This window comes from Olea europaea, chromosome 6 (assembly GCF_002742605.1).
Source record: "Olea europaea var. sylvestris chromosome 6, O_europaea_v1, whole genome shotgun sequence".
In the NCBI taxonomy this organism is placed as follows: domain Eukaryota; kingdom Viridiplantae; phylum Streptophyta; class Magnoliopsida; order Lamiales; family Oleaceae; genus Olea; species Olea europaea.
Window position 1 is genome coordinate 111,199 of NC_036242.1, and position 13,847 is coordinate 125,045.

Sequence of the window (13,847 nt, forward strand, 5' to 3'; positions counted from 1 at the left end):
CTTCATATTGAAGATGAGTGTTTGTAGGGTTACCATGCAATTCCACTTGCACTTCTTTCAAAATTCTAGATGCGGTTTCGGCCCGAGAGGAGATATGTGAGAGGTGCTTATCATTGAAACTCCTTAGTACCCCTTTAAGATTTTGTAACTTTTTGCAAAAAGTAAATTGCTTCGTTCCCACTATCTTCATGTTCCAACAATCTTAAACAATGTCTAGAAAATCATCATGATCCGCCCACATGTTGAAAAACCTAAAAGGTTTTCCTTTGCTATCATCTTGTTGCAAAAGTGATACAACACATGGAGAGTGGTCTGAGAGACATCCCGAAGGCAAAAATTCAGCAATGCCATGAATTCCTGATTGCACCCACACGTCATTAATCATGGCTCTATCAATTTTGCTCCAAGTCTTATTGTTGTTCCACGTGTAGAAACAACCAATAGACCTCATATTCGTAAGTCCAACATTAAGACAACAATCCTCGAATTCTCTAATTTCATATGGTGTAACATTCGCTCCATTACACTTTTCATCAAACTTAAGCACGTTGTTGAAATCCCCCATAATCAACCATGGTAATGAGCAATTTGTTCCAAGCTCCATAATATTATTCCAAAGAGGCCTACGAGCAACAATAGTATGGAAACCATATACAAAACTAACTTGAAAAGATATGGAAGTTACCTTGCGTTTAATAATGCAATGTATGGCTTGAGCCGCTACCTCCAACACCGTCATGTCCGCCTTTAAAGGATCCTATAAGATCAAAATCCTACCGGCGCGATGCATGATGAAGTTATTCACTTGCAAGTGTCCCATAAACTTATTCCTCAACACCCTTTGAAGCTTTGTAGGGTCAAATTTTATCTCCAAAATTCCCATTACGTCAATATTATGCGTTCTCATCAAGTGTTGAACCCCATTTTGTTTGAGGGGACGGTTCAATCCCCTTATGTTCCAAAAGCCAATCTTCATGATAATGAAGCAAGGGAAATTCCCTTCTTTCTCTCCTTTGCGACAATTACCTTTCTTTGCTCCTCAAGCTCCCCTTTCGACTTTTCATTGCTAGATGCCCTAGATGTTGTTCCATGTGACTTAGAAGAACAACCTGCCCCTGCCTTAGAGAACTTATTGTTTACGTTGTCAAGCATCGAAATTGGAGGAATACGCCCAGTTTGATGTCCCTTGTATAAACTCTTTTTCTTGCTAATAACCTCAATGAATAGTCCCTCATTCTGCCCAATGTGTTGTGTATTGTTGGCTTTACTTTGTTGCTCAACATTTTGTGTATCCCCCGTAGCTTTTAATGGGTTTTCAACATCATCATGTCCAGTCCGTTCAGCAACAGTACGCTGGTTTGCTTTGCCATGTATTTCTTTTTTTATTTTGTTCGGCTTTATTTAAGGTTTGTAGCTATGGTTTCTGTCTATACACAAGAATTTAGCTGGGTTCCTCTTCGTTTACCTTTATCTACTTTCTTCTCTGATTTCTTCACTTTCGTCGCCCTCAAATGCCCCTTTTTGTTTCACCACAATTTTATTCAGTTTTTCTACAAACCCATTTTTTCATTGGGCCGAGGCACCTTAGCACTTTTTTCATTACCAGCTTCAATTGCTAAGAAAAATTCAGGTGCTGAATTGAACTGGGTTTCTTTATAACAAAATACCCCGATGAGTATAATGGTTGGGCTATTGTGGAAGCTGCCCCCAACACAATAAGGTAGAAGAGTAAAGGTTTGATCTTTGAACATTTTTGAGCCCTAATATTGACAATTTTATAATTTTGGCAATTCGAAGCTTATTACGAAGTGGGTTTTTGAAGGTTTGCCTTTTCATTTGGAGTTTTTAGTTTGAAGGCCTCTATAAAAATATGGTTCTGTACCGATTATTGAAGCGCTACTTGTATGAAGATGATGACCTCCTTGATCTCGATACCTCGCATTCCAATGCTCTCTTCGCCATCGCAAATAGGTATAATTTTTTCTTTTATTGTTTTGAACAAAAATAATCCTACTATCTGTTCTAATTTTTTATTTTTTAGTCGATTGGAATAGCTTTATTACAAGAGTAAGGCCTACGTTGGGCTTCAAATTCCTGACGCTGATTCGGGTTCACGACAAAATATTGATATCGTTCTTGTTACTAAGGGGTATTTAGTTTTTTTTCTCTTTTTTCATTTCGTTTTACTCAGTCCTGCTCAAAGGTCTTAGCATCTAGATTTTTATATAATTGCATTGTGTGTACTGATTAATATAGAATTGCACTGTAAAATACAATAAACTTGTTTGTTTATTTTAAGAGGATTGGATAGAAAATCAGTAATGAGGTGTTGTGTTGTTTGGTTATACCGTCTGCAGAGAGGCACTAGTGATTTTGGTAATGAATGTATCGGGATTCATATCCATCGACAAGAATGGGAATTGGGTTTGCACTGGAGGACGAAGCAACAAAACTAGGCATCTTCCAGATCATTTGAGGCATTGGATTAAATAATTAAATAAGTATTTTATAATACTAAACTAAATAATGAAGTCGTAAAATTCAGCCTTGATTAAGTGCACGAAGCTAGCGATGATACATTTTTTTTATTTTTTTTTTTATTTTAGAGATTTCTAACTTTTATAAGTAAAGACTATTGTGGTTTACAATATTTTTAATTTTGAGGTAAATGTAGTGGAGGTTGTAGTCTAGACATTCATTAACAATATAATGTACAAAGGATCTAAAAGATATATACTTTTATTAACAATATCATATATGAAATACTTAGAAAACAATATCGAATATGAAAATAGCTAGAATACGACACGAGTATAACTCCTTTCTCATTTCAATGTCCTCACCCACATGTAAACTCTCAAATTGTCTCCTTTTTGCATAAAGGTTTTTCTTCTCCGCCTCCAACTTGCGGATGGACCACAACAATATGGGAATTATTTGATTCGATTTCTTGCATATTGGTTAGTTGTTCTAAATAAAATAGGTAACACTCTATTTTCCTTATAAAAAGACAAGAACTTCTGATCATATTAGTCTTCCTCTATTTAAACAGAGAATTCTATTCACATTGAAAATTTGTAAATGTCTACGTCAAATTTGTCCACAAAGACTTCATTTCGATTGGTAATCTACAACTGCATAGGTTGGACTCCACGGATGGGCTAAAAATAAGAGGAAAATTTTTAGCTAAATGCTTCAGAGTCGAATTCAAAAAATAAATAAAATAAAATAAAAGTGTAATGGATAAAGACATATATTGATAATTTGACAGACGTCGTCTTTATTCGAGAGAGATAAAAAAGGGTGTGACGTTTTACCCTTCAAATATTTGGTCATGTAGTCTTTTAATATCTTGCTGAGAACCTATATGTTAGAAAGGTTGAAAGTTGAGTGCTATAATACTACTATTCGTAGGTTTGAGAGTCACTTATTATAAATCGGTTTTTGGTAACTCAATGTGTATTATTATGTATTTTTGATGCAACCCAATTCAATCCAACAAAACTAATGGGAAATGGATAATCACAAAAATTCAAAATATGTGAAGGCCTCAATGTTTTCACTCTTATAGTATGAAATCTTTGCTATTCTAAGGTTTTAATCCAAAATCATTAATCATTAATTATTATTTTGTTGCTGTTTTGATTGGTAACGACCCAATTGGTCATTCTTATGTTTCTTGATGAATCAGACATGTCATAGGGACTTCAAACCAGAAAACATACTATTAGATGAAAGTTGTGCTCCAAAGGCTAAAAATATCTGATCCTGAGTATTCAAAGGTAAAACTACGGATGTCAAAAATGTATTTAATAACCTTTTGTATAATACAAAAACTCTGCTATCCTATTACGTTGATTTGCTTTCTATCTCATTATTATCTACTTTATCATTCTCAATCTTCATTATAGCTTGTTCTTTATATTTTTCATTGCTGCACTTTTAACCAAAATCTGCTATGAAAACTCTAAAGTTAGCCAAGGTTTTTAAGATTGATCCCTCTCAAGTTGAGAGCCAGCGGAATGTTGATTCATTAATAGATATATTTCATTCTCGGGAAGAAGCTACGCTAAATGGGAGTAATAATGTGTGAGTCAACAAAATGGTGATTATCACTTTAGAGCGAACGGGGGCAGATAAATATGTTGAAGTTATATGGCAAGCATCCAGGATACTTGGCTTCTGTTCTCAGGTTATGAATGAGACTGGTGGGTGTATATACATTATCTCTGTTATGAATGGTTTGGTATTTAGGATGGCATCCAACTCATCAAAGGTATTCTTCTCTAATTTATTCTATAGTAAAAGTAAAGAGTTTTCAATAATATGGCATTTTTAAGATGCCATTGGCTTATGTTATTTCATCATTCTTTCTTTATTTTTTATTGATCCTCTTCCCATCTCTCTGTCTCTTTTAGAGACACATTGCAAGAGTTCCCTTTACAACTTTCGCGTTTACTTGTGATTTTTTTTACCAATTCAATATATTTTATTTTTACTGATCAGCATAATCTTTTCTTGGTGATTTGAAGTGAATTTTGAAGAATTAAATTTATACTAAGCAAAGGTGCAAAGAAGAAACTACATGCAAAGTAGATGTAATGGTATATACAGGGGCACATGGAGTTGCAGTGCCGCATGGGTAAAAGTATAGTGGAGTGGATCATTCATACCTAGCCAAATATGTGTTGCATCCCTTTTGGATCTATGTGAGTCTAGGTCGAAAGATTTCCCTAAGGGTTCTCAAAGGCTTTATTTCTCTTTTTAACTATTGTTTATTTATTTATTATTTATTTTTATTTTTTTGGATTTTACGCATTTCAGTTCATTATTGTTGTGCACCAGATAAAATGCATATACTCTGATGTTTTCAAACTATAGAATGATTTATTATCAAATCTTGAATATAGTATCTTCTTTATTTTCATAGATGTTCTCTGATGATTAAAGAGGAATAACTTTCATCGTCTGTACACTTTATTCTTCAATTTTCATGAAAATCCTCTAACTACTTTATGATGAAAAATTATTTATTTGTAAACATAACGATAAGTCTATAAATATTATTGGAGTACACTTTTCTTCCATCAATTTAAGTTTATGGGTTTGATATGGTTGGTTGATTTTAATGATCTTTAATACTTATAGTTGAGAACTAAGCATTTAAGTGTGTTAAAATGGTCGATATTAGGTTTTATTAGGTTAGCTCAAAATATTCTCTCTAAAATTAATCGAGAGTCTGGAATTTTTAATTGTACCAATTGATAATATCAATTGAAGTACCAATTTGATAATATCAACTGAACATCTTAAACTAAGTTTTGGTATGGCAAATAAATTTATTTTTATTTTTATTTTTATTTTTTTCAGAGTCTTCTCATTGTAAATTTGGTTGATATATATTTGGTAGTTCTTACATATTGGAGCAAATGCTCATTTGCAATTATAAATCTCTATATTATTAAAGTATAAAAACATTATATATAAATGTGTAATTTAAAAAAGTTTGTTAATATGTTACTTTCTTTGATTCATTAAAATTGTTAACTATGCCTATGCAATTGTGAAAAAAAAATAAAAAATTAGTGTTTATTTTCCTTTTTCGAGTTTTTAAACTACATTTGTACTTTAAATGTTTTCATTTTATTAATATAATGTAATTAAATAAAAACAATTTAATTCTCCAGATATTGCATTTATTGTAATTTTTTTAAAACTAATATGATACTCTTTTTTCATCGATTTTTTTACCCAAAAAAATAACAAATTTTACAAAATTAAATTCTTAAGTTATAACAGTGAACGCACGATCCCTCACTAGTATTCCAAACAAAGAAACTGCCAAATATCCCAAGAAATAGAATTCTTCCAACTTTGGTAACTAGTCGACATTCTGGACAATTCTGCTCCATTCTGCCTTATGCGTGTAAAATTGTAAATATACCATGTAGTAACAAGAGTCGACTTCGTTGACTGAAAGTTTTAATTCCAGCATCCTCAATTTCAGTTGCACGTGAATCTGGCCAATTTGACCGCCCATCTGGTTCAAATTTCAGTCAATATATATATATATATCCCCAATTCAGCCACCAAATGTTCTCCAAAACTGCTGTGTCGTTTTGCTGTGTCTGTCAATAATTATTAAATTCAGCCACAATGTTTGACTACCAAATTGGTCTCCAATTCTCTTCCAATTTTCCGGCTTTCTGTGGGTGTATATATATGTATTAAATTCAACTTGGCAGCCCACTACTTTATTAATTCCAAATCAACCCCAACTTAGCTCAAAGTTTGGTCTCGTTCTCTCGCCAACACTCGTCAAATATTTCATAATTCGAGACGCAATCCGGATCACATCAGTGAAGGTGAAGGAAAGTGGTGGAGATTCTTGTAGTGTTGATGTAGCGTCGACAAAATATCCAACACACCCTGATAGAGGTTGCTGAAGATTTATCTAAAACACCCACTTCTCAACCTGCAAGATTTCTCTCAGTTACACTGTGTGTGTGGGTACTTGTTGTCTTCCTTACTTCTGTAATTCGTTTAGCCTCAAAGAATTTGAAGGTTAATATAATTTAATCGGAAATTATCGATAATGCTTGTCGACTCATGCGAGCATGAAAGAAAGCTCTCAGTTTGTCTGTCTTTGGCATTGACTGATTGCGTAATTTCACTGCGGGTGTTATTTGGTATTTGTTTACTTTTGCAAATCGTTTAACGTCAAAGAATTTTGAAGGTTACAAATTGAACCAGAAATTATCATGATCGGAATTGTTGTTGCTTGTTTCGCATGAAAGAAGCCACTAAAATTAACTCCCTGCTTAGAAATTGTAGCACTGCACTTGAATTGGAAAGAGACAGCAAAGAGATGAAAAGAAAGATGACACACCAAATCATGAACAATTCCTACTAACTGATAAAACATAGTGACCTCAGAGAGAGATCATGACAGTAAATTGATCTGAAAACAAATGATCGCCAAGATTCATGGGCCCGCTCAAGCTGGAATTAAATTTCTTGCTGGTGGAAAAAGAGCAACAGCAGCCCTATCAGGATTTGAATATTTTTGCAAAACTGCCTTGAGCTTATTTTCTGCTTCGATTTCATATTACCGAATAATGTGCACCAAAACAGCTATTCTTTGTTGATTTTAGTCGATTTCATATTACTAAAATCAGCAAAGAATAGCTATTTTCCTTTGTATCTGTGGAAAATATGCAACGGATTTTAAAAGAAGATCAAAAAAGAGAATGATCATTACTCACCAATGGCTCAATATAAAAGTTTCTGCAGTCTTACTATGTCGAAAAGTCGATCAATATACTCACAGATATTCTCAAATAGCTCATCAAACATTGTAGGAGGAAAAAGCTGAAAACAAGAACACAAAATTCAGAATTGTACCACATAAATGTTGTAGTACGATTTTTAAGGAAAATGGTTAGTTTGTTGTTTTGTTGAAGCCCCATTGCACCATTTTGTCCTGCTGTTAACTGCTCCATTTTTCCAGGCTGCTTGTGGAATTACCAAGAATCCAAAGAATCCAATAGTTAACATTGATGCAGCAGATGTGGACAATGAATTGGCAGTAGTGGAGTATGTTGAGGATAGCTACAAGTTCTACAAGCTTGCAGAGGTGTGCTAATTTTCTTTCTCGTTCTCTGTTTATCTTCGTTTTCTCATGTTTATTTCAGAAAGACTTAGTTTGTATGTGGTTCTCTTGTTATCAGGATGATGCTCGAGTTCGTGATTACATGGATTCGCAGCCAGAAATCAATTCTAAAATGAGAGAGATCCTTGTAGACTGGTTGGTTGAAGTTCACAAGAAATTTAAAATGATGCCTGAAAGTCTTTACGGGAACTAGGCCTAAGCGATGAGCAACAGCAATTGAATTGAGATTCCACGATGATCTTGCAGAAGTACAAATGGATTTGATGCAGCGTACTGCCATTGGAACGTATGCTTCATATCTTAGCTCTAAGACTGTTTTGCCTTCAACGGTGTCACGAGTTGTGCCGGAAAAAGTTGCTATGGCACTGCATTGTGGTGAATGAACATAACTGATGTATTTGATGATGTCAATAGGATTATTCTCTTCCAATATTTCAATTAGATCTCTCTCATCAGCCATATTGACCATTGATTCTTTTTAACAGCAAAGCTTCCTGAAATTATCTTTGCAAAATTCGTTAAAAGATAAGGAGATATTAGAGTGCTAATCTAATAACTTGGATGCAAGTCAACCAACCATCTTCTTGCATAAAACTATAAAAAAGTCCTAAGTTCAATGACAAACAGTGTAAATGTAGACAATAAAACAAAAGAGGTGTTAAACTATTTAGCTTTGTTCTTTCATGAAGTGGCCAGATTAAAAATTTTCTTGTAGTGATTTCAGCATGTTATGCTAAGCTCAAGTAAGCTTTAAAATAAGTAATTTTTTATTGGATCAAAGCTGGAAACATTACTTGTAAAAAAAAAAAAAAGTAATAAACAAGTTCACTCACTCTTCGTTTATTTTATTGCTAGATTACTAGAGCAGTGACAACAGTATGCCATTTATATTTATAAGGAACTTTATTTTAAAAAAAAAAACTTATGATTTGACTTTAACTCAAATTAAATGCATCAAATAGACTGTAAAAAATATGCTTTGATATTATTTCAACTCAACCTGTTCACTCTTCGCTTTCCCTGCATTCAAGTTTTCCCCAAGAAGAATACAGGTTAAAACTATACTCATTTCTTGTAAAGCATTTTCTAGTGTCATGGTCCAGTGGCGTAAGTGAGATACCTAAACCCACATCGGAAGTGAAAAGCTCCTTTGTGCAGTTTATATAGGCTTGGACTCTCCAACTACAACGACTAGCTTTTGTGGTCTGGTTCTCCCAATTGAGATACATGACATTGGTATCAAAGCAAGCATCATGTCTTTCGGTCTCGGCTCCACTTAGGGTGCATGGGCACCTGCTCGACGTGGACGCCGAGTCGGAAGCGTGGTGGTTTGTCATGGTCCAGTGGGGTAAGTGAGATACCTAAACCCACATTGGAAGTGAAAAGCTCCTTAGTGCGGTTTATATAGGCTTGGGCTCTCCGACTACAACGGCTAGCTTTTGTGGTCTGGTTCTCCCAATTGAGATACATGACATTGGTATCAGAGCAGGCATCATGTCTTTCGGTCTCGGCTCCACTTAGAGTGTATGGGCACCTGCTCGACGTGGACGCAGAGTCGGAAGCGTGGTTGTTTGTCATGGTCCACTGGGGTAAGTGAGATACCTAAACCCACATTGGAAGTGAAAAGCTCCTTTGTGCGGTTTATATAGGCTTGGGCTCTCGGACTACAGCGGCTAGCTTTTGTGGTCTGGTTCTCCCAATTGAGATACATGACACCCGTTGAGATAAGGGTATATAAGCCAACGAAGGGGTGGTCATCCTAAGCAATCTATACACTCCGTACGCTTCATGCGTGTAGTTTTCTAGTTTCGCTCCAGATCTAAGACCATCTCCTAATTCAAGAAAGGGGTGCACCTACCCTTGTAGCATTGCAACAAGAAAAGATATCGTTTTGTGATGGCAAAATTATTATTCACATTTCATATATTTCTACATTTCATTCTAGGAACCCCGTACACCTCATAATCACGGGAGCCAAGTTTGAACATGCTCAGCCTTGGCTTCTTTCCAACATTAGATTCTTACTTGATGACTTGTCAGAGCCTTGTACCATGGATAATTCTTGTTGAACGTAATGGGCTACATAAGGGTGTTCATTATGGACACCCTTATGTAGCCCATTATGTTCTTGCAGCATACTCCTTGTACCATATAGGACTTTTCCTATTGTTTGAACCAGAATTAGGTCCAAAGCAAACAGCAGATACCAATCTAATCTCTCCTATAGCACTTCAATTTTGGTTTCATTTCTATGGCAACCCAAATTGAGCACTGTGAAATCCAACCTTCACCTGGCGATGTGAATGAACTGACACTACCTTTGACATTCTTCGACCTACCATGGTTGTATTTCCATCCAATTCAGTGTCTTTTGTTCTATGAATTCCCTTGTTCCAAGGCCTATTTCTTTGAAACCATCGTTCCAAATCTCAAAGAATCACTCTCCCTCACCCTCGAACATTATATTCCACTAGCAGGCAACATATTGTGTCCATTAAACAATGAAAAGCCTGTGTTGCGCTACATGGTTGAGGACTCAGTTCCTCTAATTATAGTTGAGTCGAATGAGAATTTCAATAATCTTACTGCAAATTACGCACGAGATACATATCAGTTCTATCCTTCTGTCCCTCAATTGCCACCACCCAAAGAGGAAGCCGAGTACAAAATTATTCGAGTCTTCTGTCTACAAGTAACTTTGTTTCCAAATCATGGCCTGTGTATTGGTTTTACCAACCTTCATACTGTCGGGGATGCAAGTTCAATTGTAGGCTTCATAAAGGCATGGGCTTCAATCAGCAAACTTGGTGGAGATTCACAGTTGATTGAAACCAATTCCTTGCCACTCTTTCATAGATCTGTCATTCAAGATCCCAATGGAATAGGAAATTTATGGTGGAATCAATTGAATAATATTCCTATCCGATTTTCATCTCTGCATTCACTTACCAATAAGGTTCGGAACACGTATATTCTTCACCAAGCTGATATACAGAAACTCAAGGATTCACTTTTTGCCCGAAACCCAGGTTTAGTTCATCCTTCATCTTTTGTGGTTACTGTTGAAAAATGCTTCAGGGACTGCACGTCAACTTTAGTTTTTAAATTATTGTTTCAGATTTTATTATCTTTCTTCCAGTCAAAAGTTGGACCTAGTCTATAGGATCAGTTACAACTTCCAACATTATTGCTTTTAGTTAGCCTATTTTCTAGTTTTTTCAGTTTCCCTCCAGCTATAAATGTAAGGCATGCAATTGAATAAAATTAATTCCCTTTAGCTACTGCTTAGTGCTCGTAACCTGCAGTATTCATTTTCTTCTTTTCTTCTTTCATCTCTAAAAAACCAACATCTGGTATCAGAGCTTATTTCTCAAGGGACCTATGTGAAATAATGGAAGGTGAAGCCAGTTTTTCTCATATTGCTCCTCCTATCTTCGATGGAGAAAACTACCAGCTTTGGGCAGTGAGAATGGAGACTTACCTGGAAGCTTTAGATCTATGGGAAGCTGTGGAAGAGGATTATGAAGTTCCTCCGCTGCCGAACAATCCGACCATGGCCCAGATCAAAATTCACAAGGAAAGAAGAACCAGGAAGTCAAAGGCGAAAGCAACCTTGTATGCTGCTGTTTCAACAACCATTTTCACAAGGATTATGTCTCTCAAATCAGCAAAAGAAGTTTGGGATTATTTGAAGGAAGAGTATGCAGGAGATGAAAGGATAAGAGGCATGCAAGTACTGAATTTAATAAGGGAATTCGAGCTACAAAAAATGAAAGAGTCTGAGACAATCAAAGAGTACTCAGATAAATTGCTTGGCATTGTCAACAAGGTCAGGTTACTTGGCACAGAATTTACAGATTCAAGAATTGTCGAAAAAATTCTTATAATTGTGCCTGAAAGATATGAAGCTTCAATAACCACCTTGGAGAACACAAAAGATCTGTCCCAGATCACCTTGGCAGAGCTATTAAATGCCTTGCAAGCTCAAGAGCAACGAAGACTTATGAGACGAGATGGTATTATTGAGTGAGCTTTGCCAGTCAAGCACCAAGATGCCTGGGGAAATTGTAAGAAGAACTCTAAGCAGAATCAAGTCTCAAGTTGTGAGAGCACTTCAAACAACCACAATCAAAGCAAGGGTGGAAGCTTTAAAAGAAATTATCCCCCTTGTAAGCACTGTGGTAAAATAGGTCATCCACCATACAAGTGTTGGAAGAGACTAGATGCTAAGTGTAGCAAATGCAATCAGCTTGGACATGAAGATGTGATTTGCAAAAGCAAATTTCAAAAGCAAGAAGCAGATGCCCAGGTTGCTGATGAAGATGAAGAAGATGAGATTTTCATGGCAACATGTTTTTCGACTGGGAACTCTTCAAAATGTTGGCTAATTGATAGTGGTTGTACAAACCACATGACTTATGACAGAACTCTCTTTAAGGAGTTGAAGCCTACAGGAATCACAAAGGTCAAAATTGGAAATGGTTGTTATATTCCTGCAAAAGGAAAGGGGAACATTGCAATTACTACAAATTCAGGTACAAAAATAATATCTGATGCTCTTTATGTACCTGATATTGATCAAAATCTGTTGAGTGTAAGTCAGTTAATAGAAAAAGGATTTAAAGTGTCCTTTGAAAACTGGTACTGCCACATCCTTAATGCCGCTAGACTGGAGATTTTGCGAGTTAAAATGAGAGGTAAAAGTTTCTCATTTGCTCCAACGGAGGAGGAGCATACAGCTTATACCACCAAGGTTAGCAGCACCGAAATTTGGCACAAGAGGCTTGGGCATTGTCATCCTCAACGGATGTGGAAAATGAAGAAGAATGATATGAGAAGAGGCCTACCTACTAATCATATACCAAACTGTCATGCACGTCAATTTGGTAAACAAAATAGGATTCCATTTCCTAAATCAACTTGGAGGACCTCAAAAAAACAGCAACTTAATCACACAAATGTGGCAGGACCTCAAAGAACTCCATTACTTCAAGGTGATAGGGACAAAGAGTATCCCTCACTTGGTGTGGACCACTTGCCTTTCTTTGGAGGTCGAACTGCTATCGAGATGAACAGTGATTACAAGAAGAGCTTTGGAGAAAACATGTCAGATATTTTGGAGGCTGGAACCTTAAATTTTATATGTCTTGAAATGAGAGACACCGGACAATCGGCAGAAGCTAAAAATGGACCTCAAGAACTTGTACAACAGGTTTTGAGTGATGGATGGATGGAAAATATTGATGCAGCTGGCAGATTTGTCTACAAAATCACTTCCAGTCAGCAAGTTCAAGCTTCTACGGCAACAAATTGGAATTTGCAGTTCCTAAAGCAAGGAGGAGTGTTGAAAAACGCTTCAGGGACTGCACGTCCACTTTAGTTTTTTAAACTATTGTTTCAGATTTTATTATCTTTCTTCCAGTCAAAAGTTGGACCTAGTTTATAGGATCAGTTACAACGTGCAGCATTATTGCTTTTAGTTAGCCTATTTTCTTGTTTTTTCAGTTTCCCTCCAGCTATAAATGTAAGGCATGCAATTGAATAAAATTAATTCCCTTTGACTACTGCTCAGTGCTCGTAACCTGCAGTTTTCATTTTCTTCTTTTCTTCTTTCATCTCTAAAAAACCTACAGTTACAACTGGCTATGTCTGGACTTGTTTGGTGAAATTCGGGCCAGTTAGTGGGGAGAAGGTCGATGCAAATGAGTCCGAATACTTCAGTTTTGCAGTGGATTGCCGGGAACGCATGAATCCACCTGTGCCTACTAATTATTTCGGCAATTGCATAGGAGTTGCAATTGTTACAAGAAAGCACCATGAGTTGATAGAAAATGATGGATTTTTCATCGCAGCTGAGTCAGTTGCAGAGATCATTCGAATAAAGGTTAAAAACAAAGACGAAATGATGAAAGGTGCTGCAAATTGGCTAGCAGAATTGGGAGAATTATTGATGGGAAAATGAAATCTTTCAGTGGTTGGATCACCTAAGTTCAACTTGTATGACGTGGACTATGGATGGGGAAGGCCAAAAAAGATGGAGGCGGTGTCTATTGATGGAGATCATGATTCCTTTTCCCTCTGCAAATTCCAGGACTCTGAGGGAGGTTTGGAGATTGGATTATCTTTGCCCAAGACAAAAATGGATGCTTTTGCAGCTATTTTCGCCAGTGGCTTA

The 13,847-nt window shown here is 36.1% G+C and overlaps 2 protein-coding genes across 2 annotated transcripts; both read left to right on the forward strand.

Annotated features, from left to right (window-relative positions):
* The first annotated feature begins 9,923 nt into the window (after window positions 1-9,923).
* On the forward strand, window positions 9,924-10,835 carry LOC111396410 (malonyl-coenzyme:anthocyanin 5-O-glucoside-6'''-O-malonyltransferase-like). The gene has a single exon (XM_023022846.1). It carries the CDS (start codon window positions 9,924-9,926, stop codon window positions 10,833-10,835), a length of 912 nt encoding a protein of 303 aa, XP_022878614.1.
* A 217-nt stretch (window positions 10,836-11,052) lies between these two features.
* LOC111395387 lies at window positions 11,053-11,708 on the forward strand. The gene has a single exon (XM_023021360.1). It carries the CDS (start codon window positions 11,064-11,066, stop codon window positions 11,700-11,702), a length of 639 nt encoding a protein of 212 aa, XP_022877128.1. The 5' UTR covers window positions 11,053-11,063; the 3' UTR covers window positions 11,703-11,708.
* The last annotated feature ends 2,139 nt before the right edge of the window (window positions 11,709-13,847 follow it).

Coding starts and splice junctions, on each gene's coding strand:
- LOC111396410 (XM_023022846.1), top strand. CDS start 9,924: ATGGCAACCCAAATTGAGCACTGTGAAATCCAACCTTCACCTGGCGAT.
- LOC111395387 (XM_023021360.1), top strand. CDS start 11,064: ATGGAAGGTGAAGCCAGTTTTTCTCATATTGCTCCTCCTATCTTCGAT.